The 25,325-nt window shown below is 43.3% G+C and overlaps 1 protein-coding gene and 1 pseudogene across 1 annotated transcript in view; both read left to right on the top strand.

Annotated features, from left to right (window-relative positions):
* VIPR2 (vasoactive intestinal peptide receptor 2) overlaps window positions 1–23,923 on the top strand; it is a 61,176-nt gene extending 37,253 nt beyond the window's left edge. The window contains exons 5-13 of the mRNA XM_066627120.1: window positions 8,211–8,305; window positions 9,577–9,718; window positions 13,480–13,630; window positions 14,806–14,866; window positions 16,181–16,250; window positions 19,044–19,135; window positions 19,269–19,398; window positions 19,486–19,527; window positions 20,836–23,923. Of these exons, the coding sequence (XP_066483217.1) occupies window positions 8,211–8,305; window positions 9,577–9,718; window positions 13,480–13,630; window positions 14,806–14,866; window positions 16,181–16,250; window positions 19,044–19,135; window positions 19,269–19,398; window positions 19,486–19,527; window positions 20,836–21,009 (957 nt within the window). The 3' untranslated portion in view covers window positions 21,010–23,923. The remainder of the gene's footprint in view (window positions 1–8,210; window positions 8,306–9,576; window positions 9,719–13,479; window positions 13,631–14,805; window positions 14,867–16,180; window positions 16,251–19,043; window positions 19,136–19,268; window positions 19,399–19,485; window positions 19,528–20,835) is intronic.
* Window positions 15,312–15,428, top strand: LOC136654925 (5S ribosomal RNA; annotated as a pseudogene).
* Window positions 23,924–25,325: the final 1,402 nt, after the last annotated feature.

Genomic DNA, 25,325 nt, shown 5'->3' with positions numbered 1-25,325 from the left:
AAACTGTATTGGTGCCTACTTCAGCAATTACATCAGAAATAGGGATTCAGCTTTATGGTAATTATAATGATAATCAGGTGTGTGTGTGCTTAAGTGGTTTGTGTAGAGAAAGAAATACAGATTTGGAAGCTATTTATGTTTTGGAATATCTGTGTTTGCTCTCATAGTTGTTCTGTAGATTATGAAGAAAGAGGTGGTAGAATTCTAGTTGCACTTTTTGGTTATGTTTTTGGAATGCCATTGCCCTGCATAAAAGTATAGCTCCCTCTATGCAAGCCTGCATGTAGAAAACTAGCTCCTTGGGATAAAAAAGTCCAGTATTGCCTTCTCACGGGTGTGGTACTTTATTCCAAACAGAAGTTTTGCATGTGATACAGTCCTCTGAGATAGGGCTTTTTAATTCTGCCTCATTGCTCAGTCTGATCTGTCGAATGGTTAAGAACTTGAGAATCCCAAGGCTGTGATCTGTGACTCTCTGTGTATGTGTGTGTATATACACTTGTGACCCTTTGCTTCATATATCATTAGTAAGTGACCTTTTGACAGAGCCATGTTTTCTCTTGTCAACTGTAACAACTATAATTAGCTCACTTCTGGTCTTTCTCATTTGACCTGATGGAGCCAAGCATGTAATCCTTGTGCATCTTGTATATAAGGAGAGTAGCTGTCCGTAGACATTTTCAAGCCACTTTTTTTTTTTCCTCCCTACATTTTAAAGGAAGGTTACTTTCTAATTACATGAATGAAGTTTTTTTTTTAATATATCTAGTTTGTATTTCATTAATGAGGGGATTTTAAAAGGGTCAACAATCAAGTTTTCAAGGAAGCAACATGGAAACATTTGTATTTTCAGGCTGGTGAGACTACATGTAATCTGATATATCACAATCTTTGCACCCTCGTGGTAGTGATGCTACTTCATGAGTGATGCAAGCAGCGGCGTAGCTGGAGGGGGGTGGAGCACTCAGTCTGGCGGGGACCCTCAGTGGGGTGGGCTAGCGGCCCCTCCCTTTGGAGCCATTCCCGGCAGGGGGGGAGCAAGATGGAGCTTTATGGGAATATCACTGATATTCCCCTGCCCTTTGCTGATTTAATGTTAGTCCTGAAAGTCAGCCAAAATAATTCAGGAAATTGCGCAGGTGTGATTTATTTATTTATTTGGATTGGGCGGGCCTGCCTTCCTACCTTCAAGGAGGCTTACACAAAATTTTTCAGATTATTGAATTTAACGTATGGCTCCGTTTTGCTCCCCCCCCCCACTGGGAATGGCTCCGAAGGGAGGGGCCGCTTGTCCGCCCCGCTCAGGGTCCTCGCCGGACTGCACCGCCCTCCCTCCAGCTACGCCACCGGATGCAAGCCACATTGTCCTGGGTGTATTAACAAAAACAGCAGCCTTTGTGGTTTAGAGCATAATCCACTTGAAAGCTCATGCACAAGCCCCCTTCGAAATGAATGGGAGGTGCCCAAAAACATGGCAGCATCCATTGATCCCATGGAGCTTGTGCAGGAGAACTTCCTGGTGGACTGTGCCCTTTTTGATTCAAAGGAAAATTTCAAAAGAGCCAAGCAAAATAAATTGGTTGATTAATGATTTACCAAGTGTTTGACATGGTACGAATTGAAAACAAAGCATGACCTTCCTGGAGTGCCCATCTACAGAAAAATATTCAATCCCAGTGCAGGTCTCATGGTTGGTTCATTTGCTCAGCATTCTCTCTTGTCCTCTTCTGGACATAGCAGTATGTTAATTAAACACAAAGAAACAATCATATTTAATTTAGTTACAACCAAAGTCTGTAAGAAGAAAACTTATCTAGCATTATTTCCCCCCAAAAAGCTGTTGATTTTTTTACTATTGATAATTTATTTCTTTAACTTTCTATTTTATTACATCTTGAAAGACTGTAGAGAGTAACAAAAGCAAGGGGGGAAAACCCACACAGACCGGTGGTGTAGCTAGAGGGTTTACAAAGCACTAAGTTTTGCAGGGAGCCTCACTGCGCCATGTAAGCCTCCATTTTGCTCCCACACCTGGAATGGCTTTGAAGGGGAGGGGCCACTAGCACTGTGAGGCGCTGTGAGGCTTCCCGCAAAACTTAGTACTTTGCATCCTCTCTAGCTATGCCAGTGACACAGTCAGAATAAGATTTTATCCTATATCACTGATATTCCCTTGCCCTTTGCTGATTAATAATAATAATAATAATAACAACAACTTTATTTTTACCCCACCTTTCTCCCCCGAAGGGACTCAAGGCAGCTTACAACAGGTTAAAACAGATTAAAAACATAATTTAAAACAAATAAAAACATATTAACACATATCATAAAAACAGCAGTCAGATAAAAAATAGTCCGGTAAAAAGAGCATAGAGCAGCAGCAAATCATAAAAGAATCAGGCCTGTAAAAAATATAAAAGATGTTAAAAAGATGTTAAAAAGGCCAAGAACTCAGAAGCCTTGTTTAAACAGAAGGGTTTTCAGGCCTGCTGAAAAAGAGATTAATCCTGAAAGTCAGCCAAAATAAATCAGGAAATTGCGCAGGTGTGATTTTATTTATCTTTGGATTGGGGTGGGGGGTCTGCCTTCCTACCCTCAAGGAGGCTTACACAAAATTTTTCAGATTAGTGAATTAAAAAATAAGCAAAAACATTATAGTAAATTGCAGTACAACATGAATAATAAAGTAAGATAATTGAGACTAAAAACCAACTGAGAGCACCTGAAAACATACAATATGGGGAGCATCAGCTTAATTGAAATGGCTGTCTGAAGAAAATGACTTTGGCCAGATGGTGGAATGTTAAGAGGGAGGTCAAAGAAGCCTCAGGTGGGAGGGAGCTGCAGGGAAGGAGCTGTGGAGGCTACATCCAAGAAGAACCTATCAAGTGTCCTGCCATTTTGTGTGTCTGGAGAGGAATGGAATTTATAATGGGGAAGGAGCCTGTATTGGAATCTCAAAAGAACTGTCGAGGAGGTGGATGTGGTGTCAGCAGTGGCCCCTTTAAGGGTAAGGCCTGGGCATCCCGCAGAGGGTGCTGCACAGCTGCAGCCACTGGAAGGCAATAGGGCCCTTAGGAATACAAGGAGCACCTGAGGCAGGAAGGGTGTGTGGGTTTTAAAGGAGTGCAGGTTGGAGGTAGGAGAGGAGACTGACTTGGCTTATTGAATTTGGAATCTGACTGTGGATTGTGACTGGACTTTGGCTTTGGACTTGGATACCCTGACGGATTTGACTGACTACCTGGAATCTGACCTCCTACTGTAACTCGGCTTATTGGCTCTGGACTCTGATTTGGCAACCCTAATTGATTGGACTGGTTTACTTGGCATCTGTGGACTGGAACTGGACTTTGACTTTTGCTTGCTGCACTGTTGAGTTTCACAAGGGGGACTGATCAGCCTTAAGCGGGCACAAGGCCCAGTGGATTGGGATTTGGCAGAACAGACGGCAACCATTGAAAATGTGTCGGTCATCACCATTGATAATCTTGGTGGATTTTGGAGCCTGTCACAGGTCACCTGCCAGGCACTTATGTTGGGCCTGCTTTCCCAATGCAAATGGAGGAGGGCTGCAGCTGGTTGTCATACATTTGTAAGAAGACAGGAGATCCCATCACAGGATTCAATCTTCTCATTCAGCTTGTCCCTCTGTTGGATATCTGACTTGCTTCTTCTGTAGAAAATGCATTTCAAATGATACCTGGTATAGATCCTATTGCCACCACTTACTTTTGTTGAAGCATTAGGACATATTTCCCCCTTCAGGGCATCATCTGACACTTATGCAGGCTGTCATCCTCTGAAACTATGCAGGTTGGCAAGTTATATTCCATGGAGACAGCACAAGACAGCTCTGCAAGGAGCAATTTACACATAGAATGAGCTGTGAATTAGTTGGGACCCTAACCAGACAAAACATCAGGATATGAATGTGATAAATAGCAATGGTTCAGTATATGACATTTTTAATCAATTCCTTTTATCTGCCTCAGGTAAAATGATGATTTAGGTCTCAAGGGTAAAAGAAAGAGGCTCCTTCTGTAAAAGGTTTATCCTGAACATCTGAAAAGAAGTGTGTGTGTGGGGGGGGGGGGAGAATTTGTGGAAGAGATGTGTCCAATTAAAATGTGACATGCTGTCTGTCTTAAGTATTTCAAGCCCTGGTCTAAAACTAATGAAATGTTATGATCCTATGGCTGCTCTGGGAAGATGATTCAAGAGGTTTAATCCTTCAGCTATTTTTAAAAAAATCTGTTTTATACTTGGCCTTGTTCTTTAACCCAAGTGAGTTCTTTCAGATAGGCAAATTTCGTCTTCAAAGCCAATATGTTGTGCCTCTGAGGATGATAACTTTTTGGGATGAAGGGTGGATCATGTGACTCTATTGCTATTTAATCTGCATTTGCTTTCCGTTTCTTTCCAAGCCCAATTCGAAGTGTTGGTTATTCTTTTTGAAGTCCTACATGGTTTGGGACCAAGGTCTCCTACTGCTCTTATTGAAATCCTTGGCAAAGGTTCTGCTTTTCCATGCCCCATCCCTGTGAGAGATGAAACTGGTATGAAGCAGGGCCTTTTCAGTGCAGCACCCAGGCTTTGGAACTCCTTCTCCAGCTACACCCATCTGACCTCCACCTTGTTGACCTTTGAAAAATCTTTTTTATGACTGGTTTTTGGTTTCTTATCTCCCAAATGAAGAAGAGGATACAGAAGGGCTATAAACTCATAACAAACACATAGACAAGATAGCTGCTTTGAGCTGGCTGTGTGTGTGTGTGTTTGTGTGTGTGTAAATTTATGTCTGGATTGTTTTATTTGCCCAAACAGCCCAATAAGACATAGGACAAAGGCCTATGTAAATGTGCCAAAACTTTATTGAAAATATTATTGTATGGCAAGTAGTTCTGAGTGACATATGTAGGCATAACCCATAGTTTAAACTCAGAGGTGGTGCCTGTCCCCAGGTCATCCAATGAACTCACCATAGCTGAACAGATTTTGAACTCCAATCTCGCCAGTCCACACTGCCTCTTACACTACACTAGCTGTTAACAGTCCTATTGCAGATTGTCCTTGCAGGCCAATATTACGTATCATCTCTGGTTGCAGATTGGGAAGGGGGAGGCTGAAACAGAGAGCCAATGGCTTGTTTAGTGCCACTCAGATGTAACTCCACAGAATTGTAGGTTGCATGTGAATGACATAATCACATGAGTGGAGGAGATCACAATGGTCTTCCCCTTTCAAGCAGCTGCATTTGAATGCCATCTAACATCATGGCTAGGCATGATATTTGAACCAGTGATTTCCCTTTAACTCTTAAGGTCATCTAAATAGTGCTGACTGATTGAACTGCTGTGGAAGACATAGGCCTCAGTGCTATTGGAGCCTTGCGCCACCAGAACTAGCATTCTGGCAGCGCAAGTCTCTTTACAGCAGCATCAAGCCAGGTTACTGTCACATGCTTCCAGGTCACTGCTGCAAATGGGCAGTGGTTCTAGAGGCCTCTGTTGGTGCCGGTAAGTTGGTGGCAGTGCATTGTCGTGGGCAGAGTGGGGGAGGATGGGTGAGAAGGGAGAAGAAGGGGTGGATCTCGACAGCACCAACATGAGCTAGATCCTAGATTTCCTAGGCGGCCCCATTTCTTTTTTCTTTGGGCATATGCAAGCAAAATGGCTGGCCTATGTCCAAGGGGAACCAAAGGCAATCAGGCAGCCTACTGGAAGGCAAGTAAAACTTATTTCTACTTATTTACTACTGGCTGTTTAACTGCCTCCCTCCACCTTTGGGTGCAGCTTACACTACACCACCATGGCTGCACTGACACCAATGGTGGGGGATAGGATTGGGCAGTCAGGCTGTTTTTTCTCTCATTTCAGTGGAAATAGGGCTTTCTCGTCCAAACGCATATAGAATTAGACTATCAAGTGTAATAATATGCTAATCTGCTAGAGGGGGTGAATATTTGATCAGAAATCCTTGGCTTTAAAATTCTGTTGCAAGAGAATGAAAATGCTAATGAAGCTTGACTACCTAAAATGAATTTTTGAGAACATCCTATCTCTGAAACAAAGTAATAAAATAGTATTTATCCTTCAAAAAAATTGCTCTTTGCATTACATAGTGTAAATAAATCTTCTGAAAACATAGGCCATAGTTGTATAGACTAGAGCAGGGTGCCCAAACTCCAGCCCTGGGGCCACTTGCGGCCGTCAAGATCTCTCAATGCGGCCCTCTGGGAGCCCCCAGTCTCCAATGAGCCTCTGGCCCTCCAGAGATTTGTTAGAGCCCACACTGGCCCAACGCAACTGCTCTCAGCGTGAGGGCGACTGTTTGACCACTCGCGTGAGCTGTGGGATGAGGGCTTCCTCCACTGCTTGTTGTTTCACATCTGTGATGCAGTAGCGGCAGCAAAGGAAAGGCTAGCCTTGCTTTGTGCAAGGCCTTTTATAGGCCTTGAGCTATTGCAAGACTTTCATTCATTCATATAAGTACATCTTTAATATATTCATTTATGTAAGCATATGTAAATTTATTCAAATTTTAAATGTAAATTAATTCTTTTTCTTCCCTGGCCCCTGACACAGTGTCAGAGAGACGATGTGGCCCTCCTGCCAAAAACTTTGGACACCCCTGGACTAGAGAGAAGAAATGACATTTGAGTATCTGCAGTTCTTGTTTATATCTGCCAGAAAGTGTTTAAAGTATAGTGTCCAGATATTCACCTAATCAGAAAAGGTCAGGTTGAAAAATGTGGTTCCCTCGAATGACCTTTAATTCTTTATTTTAATGGCACACTTTATGAAACACTATGAAAGAGTTATATCTGATTTCTACACAGAGTCAAGTTCAGAGGCAGTTGGCTGCTGGTTGCTGGGGAAGGGCTCTTGCCCTCAGCCAGTGGTATAGCAAGAGGGGGTGCAATGCACTAAGTTTTACAGAGAGTTTTACCACAGCATGCAAGCAGCCCCCTTGCTCCAAAGGGGGAGGAGCAAAACGGAGGCATTCACCTCCCTTTTGTTCCCCCCACCTGGAATGGCTCCAAAGGGAAGGGCAGGGGCTGATAGCACACAGCAATGAGGCTCCCTGCAAAACTTCATGCTTTGCATCCCCTCTCACTAGCCACCACCCTCAGGTAGCTTCTGAGCTTTCCAGCAACAGCTGGTCGACCACTCTGGGAAGCAGGATGTCACTGTAGATGGACTTTAGGTCTGATTCAGCTGGTTTCGTCTTGTATTTTTAAACCATGGTTTAATGTCAGCCGGCGTCAAAACTGTTCATATTAATGCAGTGTAATTTTCACCAGAGAGATGAATGTAAATTCTAGTAGACTCCAAAGGCTTCATGGACCCCTCAGCAACAAATTAACTTTTGTCTTGTTAAACAGAAGTGAGAAATATACTCTGAAGTGTAAAGAACACCCTGTCAAACAAAACTCAAGCAAACTAACTTCAGCACATTATAGCCAGGAAGCATATTAACAGAAAGCTGTGTGGGCTGTCTTCTACATGACTAGACATTTTTTAAAGGAAATGTTCTTTGTTGAAATAAATACACTTTGGGTCATACGAGGTTTAGCACCTTTGAGAAGGACTTCCAAATCAACAGTCTCCAATCTTATTAAGGTTATGGGAAATGGTGAGAAATAGTTTTACATCCACAATTGTAGACATGTACATCACGGCTACAATTCTATGCAAATTTACCTGGGAGTAAGTCCTCCTGAGCAAACTCTGAGTAAGCATGCGTTAACTGGCACTATAATACAGTGTTTCCCAAACTGGTGGGTCGAAACCCACCAGGGGAACAGGAAATAGGCCATTCCCTCTTAAGGGGAGTGGCCTGGGAATGGGTGCCCCAACAGCACCGCAGAGATCTTGGTGCCACAGGGACCCAGGGACATTCTAGTGTACCTGGGGGGCTCCTGAAGCCACCAAGGTGGTTCTGGAAGCTTGCAGCCCCTTTGTGATCCTCCGCTCAGCTGCCCTCAGCTCCATTCACTGATCACTTCTGGTTTGTGAAATTGTACTTTGAAATGTGCAACTGCATTGCTGAGCTCATCAGAATTTGGTCATGGCCTTCTGATTGCATCCCCACCAGATACATGTTATAGGTCCTCCTACTGTTTTTCTTGACTTTCATTCTAATGGTTTATTCCTTTTTATGCCTATTTATGCCTTGTTAGATAAATGCAAACTGTTTCTTTGTAGGTTTTCTATGTTTTGGTGAAAGCCATTTATACCCTTGGACATAGCACATCTCTCATTGCTCTGACTACAGGAAGTTTAATTCTTTGTCTTTTTAGGTGAGTACGTCTAAAATGGGAGGGGGTTATATTTTTGAATATAGAAGGTTGGGGCTGCAATTCTGTGTAACCTACCTAGGAGTAAGTCCCACTGAATTTAACAGGTGCAAGGCATGCATAAGATTATGCTGGAACAGCAATCCAAACAGAGACTTGAGCAGGAGCAGGCCCCCTGACTGCCTCCCAAGTGTCGTAAACATGCCGTAAAGCTTTTCTCGGGTAAGGGGGGAAATATCTCCTTATCCCAAGGTGACCTGCAGTGACACCTAACCTGCACTGGATACAGCACCAGCTGCTTGGCCTGGCTGTTCCAGCACAAGTTAGGATTGTGCTCTAGGTCAAATAATAGGGGCAAATGGATGGATCAAAAAACGGGCAACCCAACACATTTCAGACTAAAGGGAGAACTTTTAAAGGGGAGAATGCATACGGTCTGTCTTTCAGATATGTGGATTTGTTTGTTTGCTATTGTAGGCTGCTGTAAAATAAAGCAGGGTAATAAAATCTTTACATAAATAAATACCATGTATATGGAGTAAACTGTGATTGCCCCCGAAACCCCACTGGACTCTAGTTTGAGTATGCTGATTTCCAAAGTGTCCATGCTATTTCTTATTTATACCCAAGCCTCTTCAAGGCTCATGACCAACTAAAGTTAGGATGCAACCCAAAATAACAATAGCAATAACAACAACGTGGTTTAAAATAATGATAGTAAGTAAAATCAGTCCATGTGCATCTGAACCACTGTTAGCACTTCAATATGAGTAGGTTAGGAAAATTTGTGGGGGGAAGCATATTTTTGGCAACCTGGAGGGAAAGAGCTGCTCTGATTGATACGTAAGGATCAACATAACATGGCAAAACTGGAGGGAATTTAACCTTATCCCTCTGCCATAGTTCCAAGTCTGGATCAGGCCCTTCAAAGTGCTGTATATTGAGGAAATAAGCTTCCACTTTTTTATGTCATTTTTGATGTCAGAAAGCTTCAAAAATAAAACCCAAAAAGCTATTAGTCATCTGGAAAGAGTATTACAAAAATAGAAACCAAAGGGTATTGTTGTGATAAGATAGTTCTGCCTATGTGTATAAGGTGGAAATGGGGGCATCTCTGCATCTGCCATGACTTTGAAAAGGGGAGTAAACACTTAGGAAGCTTTCATTCTGAGTGTCACTGAAGCCTAGTTCAGCTGATGAGGACGCCAGCCTGTGTCTGGGCTGTACTAATTCAGACTGTATCTGAACTACAATGCCTCTCTTTCTATATGTAGGAAACTTCATTGCACCCGGAACTACATACATTTGAATTTGTTCCTGTCTTTCATTCTAAGAGCAATCTCTGTTTTAGTCAAGGATGATGTCCTCTATTCCAGTCGCAACACAGCTCAGTGCCAAGAGGACCAATCATCCTGGGTGAGTAAATTAAGTTACTATTAAGATTTTTGGAGGAATATTCTATTCACAGGGGACTTAAGGACCAATGTGGCTTGTGGGATTGTTGGGATCTCCTGCAGTTGCACAAATTTTGGAGAGCTGCCAGGTGACCTAGCAAGCAAAGGCTAGCTGCCAAAAAATAGAACTGATCAGAATTCAAAACATGTAAGCAAGCTAAGAATTTGAATGGACCTCAGGAATACATGGAAGTTGGCAGTCACATAATGACAAAGGGCTACATGGTTGTAGCAAGGCAATCAGAGTTAATGGAATGTGATAAGCAATGGAAAATGCATCAAGGGATGAAAGGAGTTTGCCAGAAGATAATGTGGTCTACCAGATGGGGATAGAGTGGGCTCTGGAAATCCTGATTCAAAGTTTTGTCACTACCATATATTCACCTGTGGCTTTGGACAAGTCAGTGCCCCAGTTCCCATTTTTTAAAAAACGGAAATAACAATGATCCACTCTAAATCTTTGGAGGGTCAACACAATAATAAAGCACTTAAACAAACAAACACTTAAATAAACAAACTGGCAGAATGGGCAGCAAAATGGCAGATGCGTTTCAATGTAAGTAAGTGTCAAGTCATGCACATTGGGGCAAAAAATCAAAAACTTCATATATAGGCTGATGGGTTCTGAGCTGTCTGTGTCAGATCAGGAGAGAGATCTTGGGGTGGTGGTGGACAAGTCGATGAAAGTGTCGACCCAACATTCGGCGGCAGTAAAGAAGGTCAATTCTATGCTTGGGATCATTAGGAAGGGTATTGAGAACAAAACTGCTAATATTATACTGCCATTGCACAAATCAATGGTAAGGCCACACCTGGAGTACTGTGTCCAGTTCTGGTCGCCACATCTCAAGAAAAGACATAGTGAAAATGGAAAAGGTGCAAAAGAGAGAGACTAAGATGATTGCTGGGCTGGGGCACCTTCCTTATGAGGAAAGGCTACGGAGTTTGGGCCTCTTCAGCCTAGAAAAGAGATGCCTGAGGGGGGACATGATTGAGACATACAAAATTATGCGTGGGAAGGATAAAGTGGATAGAGAGATGCTCTTTACGCTCTCACATAACACCAGAACCACAGGACATCCACTCAAATTGAGTGTTGGGTAGAGTTAGGACAGACAAAAAAATATTTTTTTTACGCAGCGTGTGGTTGGTCTGTAGAACTCCTTGCCACAGGATGTGGTGACAGCATCTGGGCTGGATGCCTTTAAAAGGGGATTGGACACGTTTCTGGAGGAAAAGTCCATTACGGGTTACAAGCCATGATGTGTATGCGCAACCTCCTGATTTTAGAAATGGGCTATGTCAGAATGCCAGATGCAAGGTTGGGTACCAGGATGAGGTCTCTTGTTATCTGGTGTGCTCCCTGGGGCATTTGGTGGGCCGCTGTGAGATACAGGAAGCTGGACTAGATGGGCCTATGCCCTGATCCAGTGGGGCTGTTCTTATGTTCACTTTTTCAATTAAATGTTTGTAATAAATATACAGCAGTAGAAATGGGAAGGATATTCAGAAGGTGAAAGATGAACCATGATGGGTGCCATATTATTTTTCATGTGAAGATATTTACATGATGCCTTGGTGATCTAGCATAACAGTATTCTGTTAAGAATCTTTTAAATGGTGTACAGTATGTTATCATCTGCAAAACTGGTATTTTATTGATCGTCAACTCAAAGATTTTTCCGTTCCTCTGGCATTTATATTTTTGCTTTGTTCAGTTTGCCAAGGAAACCAGCAATTTTATAGTTACGGGAAGCATGCTCGCCCAGGACTGTCATCACTGGGAGGAGGGCATCCTGGGCCAGACATCCCCACTCAGGTTGAAACAAGCTGGCAAACACCCATGGAGGAATGTTGGGTGGTTGCAGTCCCTGCTGGCAATCAAGAGCCCCATTATCAATCAAGCAGCTAGCAATCAAGCAGCTCCATTATCAAGATGACAGGGATACTCAAACCTCATCTTTCCTCAGGGAAGAGGAGGTTGGCACATGCACTATACCTTGCAGTCAGTTTAAACGTTCTGTTGCAGGCAAAGAGGAAGAAGCCAAGCAGGCTGACAGTGGAGGGTTGTCAGGATGCCCAAGGCCTTGTTAGCTGGTTGTTGGGAGAGGAAAAGAAATAAGGATTAGATTGCTAAGTCACAACCCAATCCTATGGTGCTTAGCGCCCATGGGAACTGTGGCGCCAAAATGGCCACCACTATAGCCTATGGGTGCCATGGTAGCCCCCAGCATCTCCTTAGGGTAAGGGAACATTTGCTTCCTTACTCCAGGTAACAACACTGCAGCCCTAGAATCTGTGCCCATTATTGAGCCTGCGCAGACTCAAGGAGGCTTCTGTCAGGCTTCCAGCTAGGGAAGGATCACAGGATACGGCGGCAGACTCTGCCGACATCTCTACCCCCCTCTTGGGCCTGATCCTCCCCTTTCCCTGCCCTCCCCCCCCCAGTTCCACCTTCTCCCAGCCCTCTTGCTCACCCCAAAAATCCACACCGGTGGCCAGCAGTTAAACTGACGACTGGCTGCTCCCTGTGTTGTCCTCATGGCACTGAGGCCCAGTACCAGTGCTCCCTCCTCGCCAGGTGCTGTGAATGTGTTTTACGGCATGTTCGCGCCACCCAGAGCTGGCAGTGTGCGCCTTCCACTGGTGATGAAAAAGATAGGATTGGGCCCTCAGTCCCCTGTCCCCCCCTCTGCATACCTGAAGTGCTTAGTCCAAATTCCCCGACACACTAGACAGGCATGACCCCTGAATTTGCCTGAGACCACTGCAACCCTGCCCGTAAGCCTGGACCCCAGCTTCGAAAGCATTGCCATGCTGTTTATCTGCATGCAGTTTTTCAGTTCTGCTCTTAAATTAATTTTGATTGGATGATTTAAAAAAACACCTTCCAAGAATAGATTGTATGATGATGGAGGTGACAGGAACCTGAGATCCCTCCTTGTTTATTGCAGGCTGAATAGCTTAGAAAGGGTATTTTATTTTTGTTGTTCTGGCTAATTTAGGAAGGAATATGACACTTTTCCTGAGTTTATCCAAACTGCTGGTATCACTGTAGTTTAACCAGCATAAATCAGCATGCTGCAGTGCGGTCCAGGTAGTGTAATATCTGCGGTGAAGTGACGCTACTGCTGCCGCTAGTTGAGTTGTGTGTTACATAACAATGAGGAAGAGCTTTCAGTCTCTCATCATTGTTAGGCATTCCACAGAGCTATTTTTGCTCTTGGCACAGCTGCGCTGGCATAAACTAGCTTTAAAAGGTGATGGGAGCATGTTCCCTAAACCACATTACTTCTGGTTAACTGGTGGTCCTGAATATCCTTTCCATCTTCCCGATCAACCTCAATGGTGGTGGCATTTTTTTTTCCTGAAATGTGTTCCTCTAAAAAGCAAAACAGACACTTGGTAGGAAGGAATAAAACAAGGTAACCTACGCAAGACATTAAGACACAAGACAAACACCAAATCCTTCATTCTTACTAGGCTTGGAAGAGCGCTTGGCACTTGTTTTCATTCACTAATTTTAAAAGTTACACTTTGAATGGAATCCAAACAATAGAAAAAGGCCGTTTCAGGCTACCAACAGAAAAGTTTGTGGAAGGGGAAGACTCACATGTCAGAGCTTGTATCTATCAAAAAAAGGTTTTCAACAAAAGAAGTCTTTTACTATGTTACTGCAATGTCTTTGCACAAATGTTTCATCCTTGGTTTGTAACTTTCCAGGTCGGCTGCAAGGCTAGCTTGGTATTTTTCCATTACTGTGTAATGGCCAACTTTTATTGGCTCTTAGTTGAAGGACTTTACCTCCACATCCTCCTCACAGTCACATTCTCTCCTAACAGACACTTCATCGTGTATCTCCTTATTGGATGGGGTAAGAAGATCAATATAGTCTTCTTCTTTGTTCCCACTGTACGTTATATGGGATCTTTGCATATTAGCACCTGGTCAAAGCTTTATACTACATAATCCACCAGACCCAACATTCATGGCATGCATCATTTTGGTGAGCCACTATGAGTTACTGAAAGCTGGACTAGATGGGCCTATGGCCTGATCCAGCGGGGCTGTTCTTATGTTCTTAACATGGAATGCCAGGTTTCTGACACTTGCACGCCCTTTTGCAGTACCAGCAAAACCAGGAGATTTATTGTGCTCCTGCTGAGCTGTGACTAGTGGGCTATGTTTTTGGAGGGGGTAAGAAGTTATGTTGAAGTTACTGCTCTAGGTTCTCAAATTATCGAACAGGTAGGCTTGGCAGGGAGAGAAGCCTGAAGCAAATTGATTCATCACTCATACTGAGTTACTCTACAAGGTTTTGTAGTGGAGAGGGAGGGGGGGTGGAACCAAGTAGCAAAAGGGCAGGGCAGGGCAGGGCAGGGAAAAGGGCGGATCAGGACCAGGAAGGAGGCAGCAGTGGACACCACAACGTAACTCCTTTCCCAGCCTTGATCTGCCTTCCTGGATTCAGGTGGACTTGCACCAGTGATTTTGCTAGCACAGGTTCAAGTAGATCCAGCAAGCCAGCAGGGATTTGTCCTAGGAGGAGGCCTTTGGAGGCCAAAAACCCCCTGGGGGATGCTGCAGACATCATGTTGGCATTGCTGTGCAGGGCATGATGGTGGATTGGACAGCTAGTTTTCGTCTGTTAGCTTTGTTTGTTTGTTTCATAATGTCCGTGTACATGTGACTTTAGAAATAATGAGAGAACAGGTCCCTGCCCCAAGAAGTTTGGAATGTATAAAACAGACACATGAGAGACAACGGATGGAGGGGAGGGAAACTGAGGCAGAGATAAACAAGGGATAAATGTGCAATAATTTCAGTTACACATACTTGGGCTTAATTATAGTATAGTTATAGAGAGGCGATATTTGGGGAGGCAGTTCGGCATGGGAAGGTTGGCAAGGGAGAACGAGTGGAGTTTGAGGGAACAGGAGACCCTTGGATGGCTGTGATACATTATATGCAAGTGTTTTTCCCAAGCCTTATATTTAACATGCATTCTCCTTTTTATCCATTCCTTTCTCCACTGTGTCTTTTTTCCAGGTATCCCAACAGTATTCATCATTGCGTGGATAGTAACTAGGGCCTACCTGGAAGACACAGGGTAAGTACCAAATAAGGAGCAAACTTTGTGTCAGTGGGGTTTTTTACTTCTTTGTTTTTTGCTGTGACAGGTCCTTTTGTGATTGCACCATGTAAGCATTTGCCAAATATTTAATTATTTGCATTATCTGAAGTACCAAACAGGACATGATGCTCCAGATGCTACCATATAACTGTGGGAGTGGCAGAGCACATGCTTTGCCTGTAAGAAGTCCCAGGTTTGATTCCCTACATCAGCAGTTGAGGCATCTCAAATGGCTGGGCTAGGAAAGCCCTCACAGTCACATAAGGCCTTCTAAGGACCTTAAAACATCACTTCCATTTTTTCTGAAGAAAAAAGGCCTTAGAAGACTGGGGGAGGCACTTCTAAGTTTGCCCCAAGGCAGCACAGTGACCAGGACCACCACAGCCACCACCAGAGGCCTTGAGGAGCCAATATCAAAGCAGGCAGTAACTGTTACCCTGCACATGCCCAATCTCATCTGATCTTGGAAGCTAAGCAAGGTCAGGCCTGGTTAGTACTTGGATGGGAGACCGCCTTGGAATACCGGGTGTTGTAGCTTATACCATAGTCTTTCGAGACTGAAGGTTGCCAACCAGTAATATGCCCGTGGTTTGACTTGGCTTCATGCATTTCTAAGGTACTAAACCTAATTGAATCATGCCTTTCTCTTCTTACTGAATATACCAGACCCCCTCCCTGTATCCCATAATCACTCATTGCTTACCCTTGGTTTGAGGGAGAGAGAACTTGCATGAGTCAGGTTCCCATGTGAACAAGCATTCACATGGAGCACGCAACTCATGTGACATTTTCTGTGTGGCAAGGGGCACAGCATGTCTACTCATTCACCAAGTAAAGAGAAGCACTGCCCTTGGTAATATGTGAGCCAAGACTACACGATATGAAGAGGTTGCTACAGCTATCAGCTGAACTTGCAAAGTCTTTCTTTTGCTGTAGTTAGCTGGAGACACTTAAGGAGTGGCAGTGGCCTGACTGCCTCAGTCTGGGCCTGCATGGACCAAGCCTCAGTAAAAGGTTCATGCAAAATTTCCTCCACTGTGGCTGACGCAGCAACTTCTGCCTAACTCTCCATCGTGACTTCTATAAGAGAGTGCAAAATTGGTGCCTGTTTATGCCTAGAGATGAAATCTGATTTTATCCTTAAAATCTCTACACTTTCTCTACACCTTACTCTTTATCTTGGAATAATTACAGCATAACTTTTTAAGATCTGTTGCTTTTATTTATGATACACCCCTTGTCTGGTGGAATCACTGATAACGTTCTCTTTTTTCTGTTTTTTCCTCCTAGTTGCTGGGATACAAATGAACACAGTGGTCCTTGGTGGGTTATAAGATCACCAATCTTAATTTCCATTTTTGTAAGTTAATTCAATATTGAAAATATTATGGGAGTTACTTGTAAACCACATGCTTAACATGCAGAACATCCCTGATTTCAATCCCTAGTATCTCCAGTTAGGCTAGTAGGTGATAAGAAAGACTGCTTTATGAGACTCTGGAGAGCTCTGCCAGTCAGATTATAGAGAACCGGGGTAGATGCACCAATGATCATTCTCAGTACAAGGCAGATTTGTATATTTGTAGCTACATAAGTTTCCCTTTACAGATCATGTTTTGTAGGACTGTGTCACCCAGTGGCGTTGCTAGGGGTTCCGGGGGGTGCAGGCCGCAACGGGTGACGCACCGGGGGGGTGGCACGCCCTGGGGGGATGATGCTGTAAAATCGTGGCTTTAGGAGCTACCCCATCATGCCATATCATTGGATGCAGAATTCCCAGTGGAATGCAATGCAAAAAACAGAATCAAAATGGCTCCTTTCTTTCAAAAGTTATGGCCAAAAAACCAGAAGGAAAAAATGAATGGATCCCTATGGAAAGTGAAAGTGAGCCATATCGCGCGTTCACTCGCAATTAGGCATACTTGCCATAGTCCGTCAGAAAGGGAGGCTGAGAGGAATCCAAGGACGTCAGAATGGTCCTGATCCAATGAATGCAGCTCCCAAAGACACCCGATAAGGAGTGCACCCTCCCTCCCAGCTGCGAGTCTATTGAGCTCTATGGAAAGCAAAGCTGCCTCACGGTCACGTTTACTTGTGAGTAGGCAGGTGTGCTTTGGCTGGTGGTCAGGCCAGGCAAAGGGAAATGTGAGGACACCAGAATGGTCCCTATTCAATGGAACTTGGGTGCAACAAATGCTCCAGAAGGCAGCCTCTTCCCCCTCCCTCCAATAAAAAGGACAAAAAGAGGCTTGAACTGGTATGGGGATTGTTTCTATTTTGCACTTGCAAAGCCAGGTGGGTCTTTATCTTGATATGCCTGAAATAGAAGAACTTTAAACTGGGTACTGGGGAGGGCTGGAAATCTCACTGATTCTTTTGGGGGGGGGGGGTTGTTATTGCAGGCAGACTACAGAGTAAGCTCCATTGACCACTATGGGACTTACTTCTGAGTAGACATGCATAGGCTTGAGCTCACAGGCTGCAATCCTATCCACACTTTCCTGAGAGTAAGCCCCATTGACCACAATAGGACTTACTTCAAAGTAGCTTCACTTGGTGGAACAGGACTGGCTCCCCCTTATTTAATTATTTCTTTTATTTTAATTTAATTATTTATAATTATTTATTTTAATTTGCTTGATGAAGTCACTTCTGGCCATGACATCACTTCCAATGGGTCCTGGACAGATTGTCATTCTAAAAAGTGGGTCCCAGTGCTAAAAGTTTGAGAACTGCTGCAATAAGGTGTTACTAAGTTGACACAGGGGTGAGTGTGTGTGAGTGAGACTCTACAAGTTTTCAGAATCACTAAAATCAGAATTTGGAGCAATAATACCATCCTGTTATATATCAATTAGTGCATAATTTCATGCAGAATGCAGTGAAACAAACCACATTGAAATATCTGTGTTCTAACAAAAGGTACAGCCAAAAAACCAGTGGGGGCAGGGCGATGGTACATCACCACGCCCACCACCTGGGGCATTGCCCTGCCCACTGCATGGGGTGACGCACAGGCCTCCCGCACCAGGTGACGCGAATCCTAATGATGCCACTGGTGTCACCTGGTAGTGTTTGTAGCAGTTGTGCCATAATAATTATTTTTATGGTTAGTCCACTATACAACATTCAGAATGATTATGTGGTACAGACTTACTGGGGCTATACCACTTCAGACTGCAAGTAGAGAATTGTGAGTTTCAAAGTTGATTTTATTTTCTGGCAACTCTTTAAAAAAAAAAATGATAATCTATACCATGTTAAAATGTGTGCCATTTAAAAACATGTGAATTTTAAAAATATGTAAAAATCAAAATGCCCTCTGAAGATACAGTAAACAATTCACAGCAAATGGTAAATAATTTGAAAAAGAGAACTACTGAAGCTTCAGGCTCTGTAAACCGCTTTGTGAACTTTTCGTTGAAAAGCGGTATATAAATACTGTTAATTAATAATAAATTCAGGCTGCCCAGAAACCTTATGTGCAGGCCCTGTCCATCTGTCTCCTCATCCCAGATGACATCATAGCATATGGTTTTGTTTTCTTAGTAGCTAAGTGTCACACTGAGCAATGTGTACATCATCCAGTTGGGGCTAGCAAGTTTTTTTTTTTTTAATGCAAATAGTAGCCACACCCACATTTGAACTGGGTCCTGAAGATTAACTATCTTCCCAGGTATTATTTTCAAGTCAAAATAGCTCCCATTGGAACAAAGGGAAACTTTTCATGTAAAATAAAAGTTATCTACCTTTGGGGTAGTTAATCCAGATTGAGACTGCAGTGGGCCATAAAGTCCCCCACCTATCTGTTGAACACTGGATCCAAACTGGGATTCCGCATGATTATTTTTGCATTAGAAAATATAGACACTCACACAGCTGCTTTGAGTTAGTGTCTCCAAACTGGCTCAGATGGGCAATAGAATGACTCAAGTCAAGGCAACCGCAATAAGGACAATTTAAAGATGTATTATTAAATACATTTCAGGACATTATAAAAACCCACTGTGCTTTAGATGCTTAACCCTAAAAGCTTAACCCTAAAAGCTAGGGTTAAAGCTTTTGTTTTTCAATTTGCTCAGATTTTTCCTGTTCTCTATCTAAACAGCGTATAAGACTGGAATTGTTCATGCATATCCTTGTTCTTTCACAGGTGAATTTTGTACTCTTCATTAGCATTGTAAGGATTTTACTACAAAAACTGAGGTCACCTGACATCGGAGGCAATGACCAGTCCCAGTACAAGTGAGTGGGACTGCAGAGAGCACCCTGCATGACTCTCTAAAATTGGGGGAAGGCAAACCCCCCCCCCCCCCCCCGTTCCCTATAATGGCAAAATCATTAAACTTGGGCTCTTCCTGGCTTGTTTTTCTTTTAGGAGACTTGCAAAGTCAACCTTGCTACTTATTCCACTCTTTGGGGTTCACTATATAGTGTTTGCCATTTTTCCGTTGCACATTAATGAAAACTATCAAATCGGCTTCGAGTTATGTCTGGGATCTTTTCAGGTAATTTTGAATCCTTTCCAAGTTTGATTTTTTAAATTGATATTGCTTATTTTTATGCTTCAATTCACTAATATTTCTCACTTGCAGGGCCTGGTTGTTGCAGTCCTGTATTGCTTTCTGAACAGTGAAGTAAGTTTATATTTACCCCCTTGAAGTGAATTCTAACATTGATTACTTAGTGATTACATTTATATCTCAGATTTCTTCCATGATGGAACACGGAACAATTTCTTCCATGACGGAACTCAGAATTTCTTCCATGTGTCTGTAGTGTACCCAACCCCTGCTAATTGGGTAAGAGGCACTTTTTCAAGTGGGTGCTCCTTTTTTAGCAGGGGGAGAGTAACTGGCCCATCTCACCCCAGCACTGTCTGTTCTAGTGGCTGTCTGCTGGTATTCCTTTGCATCTTTTTAGATTGTGAGCCCTTTTGGGACAGGGAGCCATTTAGTTATTTGATTTTTCTCTGTAAACCGCTTTGTGAACTTTTAGTTGAAAAGCGGTATATAAATACTGTTAATAATAATAATAATAATGTTCCAAGGTGGTTTCCCATACACTGATTTAACCAGACCTACTTAGTTTCAGCAAAGGTGCTACAGCATGCTTTTGCGGACCATGTTAGCAATTAAAGCATGAAAAGTTATGGCCGTAGTTTTGTTGTATCATATATTTTCCCACCCAAACCTAATACTTTTGCTTCTTCCAGCCCAATCCTGTGGGCTTCAGCCATCCACAAAATGCACATTCTACTGGTAGTGGCTGCTAAAAAAGCATCTATAAAGTGTTTTCAGTAATGCTCTGAGTAGCATGCTACCGAAACAGTGGCAGGAAGGCCAGGCCTTCCTGTGTGCATTGCTGGACCTGCAGAAGCCCACCAAGGCAGGTTAGATGGCAGGGAAGGCAGGAGGGGGCAGGGGAAGGTGGTGAGCTAGATGAACCAATGATCTAACTCAGTATAAGACAACTCCCTTCGTTAGTGTACAGTGTTATGTAAAAGCAGTGGTCTCAAAAGTGGAGACGGCTGTGAACTGGTAAAGGTTTCCCTGGCGTGAATAGCACTTACTTTTCTGCCAGGGAGCTCTGCAAAGCCCTTCCATGTGCCTCAGTCTTCACGCCGGCCAGCTGTGTCTGGCCAGAAATTCTGGCGCCAAGCCAGTTGGACATAGGAACCCAAAAGCGGCTGGCCGATGTGAAGACTGGGAGCACACAGAGGGGCTTTTGGGGGGCTCCCCCATGGAATGGCAAGTGTTGTTCACACAGGGGGAAGGCTTAGGCAGGGCACCAGATATAGCACATGGGCCGGAGTCTGGAGAGCTCTGTGTAAAAGGAAAGAACTGTTGGCGTTCCTTAGAGTCTTTCTTCTATTCATACTTTTCATGGTGTGTACACAGCACTGATCATTTGCATGCTGGTTTGTTTGTTGTGTTTGTGTTTAGGTACAAGGTGAACTGAAAAGAAAATGGCGGAGCTGGTGTTTGAGCCAAAGAGTGGGCCGAGATTACAAACTTCATAGCTCCTCTATTTCTCACAATGGCTCAGAAAGCATTTCCCAGTCCCATCGTAATTCATCGACTCACCTTTCCCTCCAGACAGAAAGCGTAGTGATGTAAGCAATGTGGGTGCCTGCAAAAACTATGGGGAAGTTGTGCTGTGTGTATCTTAGTCAATGAGTTATTTTCTAACCTGTACAATCTGTGCTCTGTTTTGTCTACATTTCAAGATACAGGGTTGGCCTAGTGCAGTGTGAAATGGCAGTTAAATTTTAGCCTAGAACTTGCCCTGGAAATATGAAGGCATGCACTTTAAATGTATTTGCATTGCGCTCTCTCTCTCTCTCTCCCCTCCCCCAGTAAATAAGTGGTTAATTCCATTCTGCAAACAATTGGGATTATTCTTCCAGATGGCCCCTGGATATATTATTTGTTATCCAGCGACTGAATTTTTTCCAGACCATGTCCACCCAAATGATGCTACAAGTTGTTAAGCTGGAGTCCTTGCTTGTCATGCTGATGCAAGTCATGATATCAACCCGGGTTGGCATGGAGGTCTCAGTTGCCACTTCCCGAGGGCAGCAAACAGCTTCACTAGACATGAGTTCAGGCCCAGCAAGATCTATGAGGTGACATCTCAAAGAATTTAATGTACTTTCAAACCTGGGGAAATGGCAGAAGTCAGTTGAAAGGTTATCATTGCTATGCGTACATCCTTGTCCCGTGGCTAGCAGGAAAAAAAGGGCAAAAATGTCATAATAAATACACTAATGTGCTTAACAGTGCAATCCTATACATGTCTACTCAGAAGTAAATCTCATTGAATTCAGTGGGGCTTATCCCAAGTGAGTGTGTATGGGATTGCAGCCTAATTTGCCGAAATTACAGCCCGATCCTATGGTGCAGGAGCAGGTAAGCCCCACACAGACTGTGGCAGGCTGCTGAACCCACACTGGAGCAGGTAGATCAGCAGTAGGGCAGTTCAGGCGAGGATCATGGGCAGTTTGGGGTGGGAGGGAGCATCCAAAGGATCTCAGCAGCAGTGACACTCTTCTGAGATCCTATCCCCCTTTTCCAGCCCTACTTGCCCCCGGACTCTCCTCAGACTTATGCCAGATAAATAACTGGTATGAGTCCAAGGCAACCCACTAGAGGCCAGGCAGCCTACAGAAAGATAAATAAAAAAAGGTTTTCACTTACCTTTCCTGGTCCATTTGGTCACCTGGTCCTCCCCCCCCCCCCAACCATAGCATGCAGCATGCACTCTGTTGGGCTGGAAGGGGATACAATTGGGCTATATGTTGCAGGATTCAGTTGTTATTTGCACAGGAGTTTGATGGATTTTTGCATACACAGAATAAATAATAAATGAGAATCCTTGCTCATATCATAAAGAGATAGCGCTGTTCCTTCATACCTAAAGGTTGACTTTTTATCCTTTACAGGTCTATTTCAATCTTAATTTGCAAACTGCATGGTAATCTTTATTGTGTTTGCCCTTTCATCAGTGCAGTGTTGTGGGTCACTATTATTGCCACTTTACAAACAGAACACTGAGGTTGAAAGTGAGGCCACTTGGAGCAGTCTACTCACTGAGTCTCAGGCAGAGATGGGACTTGACAAACAAGCTAAAGGGGAAAGGGTGAATCTCACTGGATCAGAAAATGCCATGCAGAAGTATGTCCACCAAAACAAAATACACTACCACACTTTTCAGTCTCCTTATTCCACTAATTAACTAATTTCCAAACTGTAAAGAGTTTCACAGCTCACATGAAAATATCCACTAATTATAAAGTATTTACTGGTCTGTTGGAGGAGAATATACTCTGAAAACTGTGCCTTGGCATCTTGTATCTCTCCAGCAGGGATTGTGCAAAATAGTGTCCTGAGAGAAGCTTCTTCCGCATCTCAGTCTATACTTTACGTAAGTGGATACTGTCAGCTTACATAAGAAACTCTTTGTATTTGAGAAGTAACTAATCTATGGATTAAGGAGATCAAAAAGATTGTTACACCTTCTTGAAGAGGCTTTCTTAAGTATGTAAAGATGTTTGGAACTCTTAAACAACCACGTATTTGGATGTTGAAACTCCTGCTTGTGAAGTAGAATCTTAATGAGGAAGCATCCGTCAATGACCAAGCCTCCCATTAGGAAAGCTATTACACATCATAAGACTGGACTGTTTCCCCTTTTATTAATCCTGTTTCCCACCATTGTACCCAAAGCAGTCAGAACTTCAGAGCTCTGTCAGAGCACATTGCATCCATTGGAGGAGGTAACCAACAATTCTGTAAGGCAGGCTAGTATTAATATTCCTATATTTGGAGGGGGGGACACTCAGACTGAGAAATGGTGGTTTCCCTAAGGCCATGGGAAACCCAATCCAATCTTGGGCTTACAGTGGCTTCTCACGATTTGCTCCCCTAAGTTCCAGTGCGGCTTCACAGTTTTGCACTGTGGAAGCGCTGGCACAAATGACCAGAGCCCCTGTGCATACACCAGTGAGTAGGTAAGGTGGCAACAGGGGAAGGTCACAGATAGTTTGGGGGAGGAATGTGGTGTGCAGGGGGTGGTTCAAGGGCAGATCTTGGTGGCTGTCACATATGCTGGGATCCAATTCTCCTTTTCCCAGTTTGGCACACCCCCAGAGGCTCCTCAGACTTGCACCAGCTAAATAGCAGTCTCCCAGGCTGTCTGATCACCCTACCCCACCAATGTGCTACTTTAGCTGCTGCATCACATAGGCTGGTGGAGGATAGAGTTTGTGACAGAGATCAGATTTGAACCCTGTGGACGTTTCCTAGTCCACAGGGCTCAAGCTGCAATACTGTGTATGCTTACCTGGAAGTGAGCACTATTGAATATAGATGAGCATGTATAGTGTGTTGCATTGCCAGCTAGTAAACACAATCTCTGGGTGTGCGCAGTAAATTTCCATGACTGAGCAACTGCAACCCAGCTCAAAACATCTTGTATGTGTTTTTTTTTTGTTACTGCTCTTCAGACACACTCGAAATCTCTTATTCTTTATACATAGTTTTATTTTCTGATGTTTGTTACATACATTGAGCTCAGCTTCATTCATGCTTAGCACCATTTGTTAAAAAAGGAAAAAGAGAAAAATATATCTTTTAACCATTAAAGGTTAACATTTGTTAACCTTTTGTAAACCTATTATTTCTTAACCTCTTGTTAAAGGTGTTTTTTTTTTTACTCATAATGGAATGAAAAACTGCAGCTGAGATACGAAGGGCAGGGTAGTTCTCTTGTTGAATGACTGAAAAGTTTCCTATTTGGTAAGAAGAGTAGGCAGGTACTTAGACAGGTGCATCATCCTTCCAACAGGAGAGGCAAGATTTCACCAGTTCCTCCAGCCTTGAAAGATCTTTATTGGTGAAGGCCCAGCACAATAAAACCAACAGTAAGAACAAAAGAATAAAAGTCTCTCAAAACACAGAATTTTAATTTTTAACCTACTGCATCATAAAAGGTTTCATAGCTGTAAAGTCCCCCACCTAAAGGTTAAAGGTCTGGTTTCTACCAGACCTTACAGAGATGACTTTTTAGGTCTCTTCCAACTCTGTGTTTCTATGATTCTATACATTGGAGGAAATAATGTCATAATGCTTTTCTTGGGCTGTTACATGCTGCACTGATGCCTGCCATCTGGCCCCCAAAATCCCAGTAAACTGTAGGCCTAGCTAGGGTCCAGAGACCTGAGCACACACTCTGGCTGTTGCGCTTCTTTCAGTGACTCAGAGCAAAAGGAACACACCTGTTCCTGATTCCTGGTATGTTGTATGTATTTATTTATTTACTCAATTTGTATCCCGCTTTTCTCCTTGAAGGGTACCCAAAGAGGTATGTTTGCAGTTCGCTGAAGGCTCAGCTGCCTATGTTGGTGAAGGGAAGGGTGTCCACAGTGAGATGCCTCAACGTACCACATTCTAGAAAAACCACAACATCAACCACTCCCCTACATACATTTTCCTGCAGCCAGTTTTCTTATAGGTTCTGTTTTTCCCTTTCGGAGAAAATGCCACCACATTTATGCCAGCGTGTGCTATTTAAAATAAACTGACAGAAGGGTTATTGAGTGCTACACAGCACCCCAAAGTAGCTCTTCTTTGAACCATTAAATGAGCAAAGGTGTTGTTTTGTAAGCAAAATTAGTCATTCCACTCTCCCATGAAAAAAAATAATTTTTGTACATTATTATTAGTAGTAGTATTAGTAGTAGTAGCCAGAACCACCTTTCAGAGCGCGATACCATAGTCTTTCGAGACTGAAGGTTGCCAACATGAGTAGTAGTATTAGTATTAGTATTTATATACCGCTTTTCAACAAAAAGTTCACAAAGTGGTTTACAGATAAAAATAAAATAACTAATGGCTCCCTGTCCCAATAGGGCTCACAATCTAAAAAGATGCAA

The sequence above is a fragment of the Tiliqua scincoides genome, chromosome 5, assembly GCF_035046505.1.
Source record: "Tiliqua scincoides isolate rTilSci1 chromosome 5, rTilSci1.hap2, whole genome shotgun sequence".
NCBI classification, from domain to species: Eukaryota; Metazoa; Chordata; class Lepidosauria; order Squamata; family Scincidae; genus Tiliqua; species Tiliqua scincoides.
This window is presented reverse-complemented; position numbering and strand designations above follow the sequence as displayed.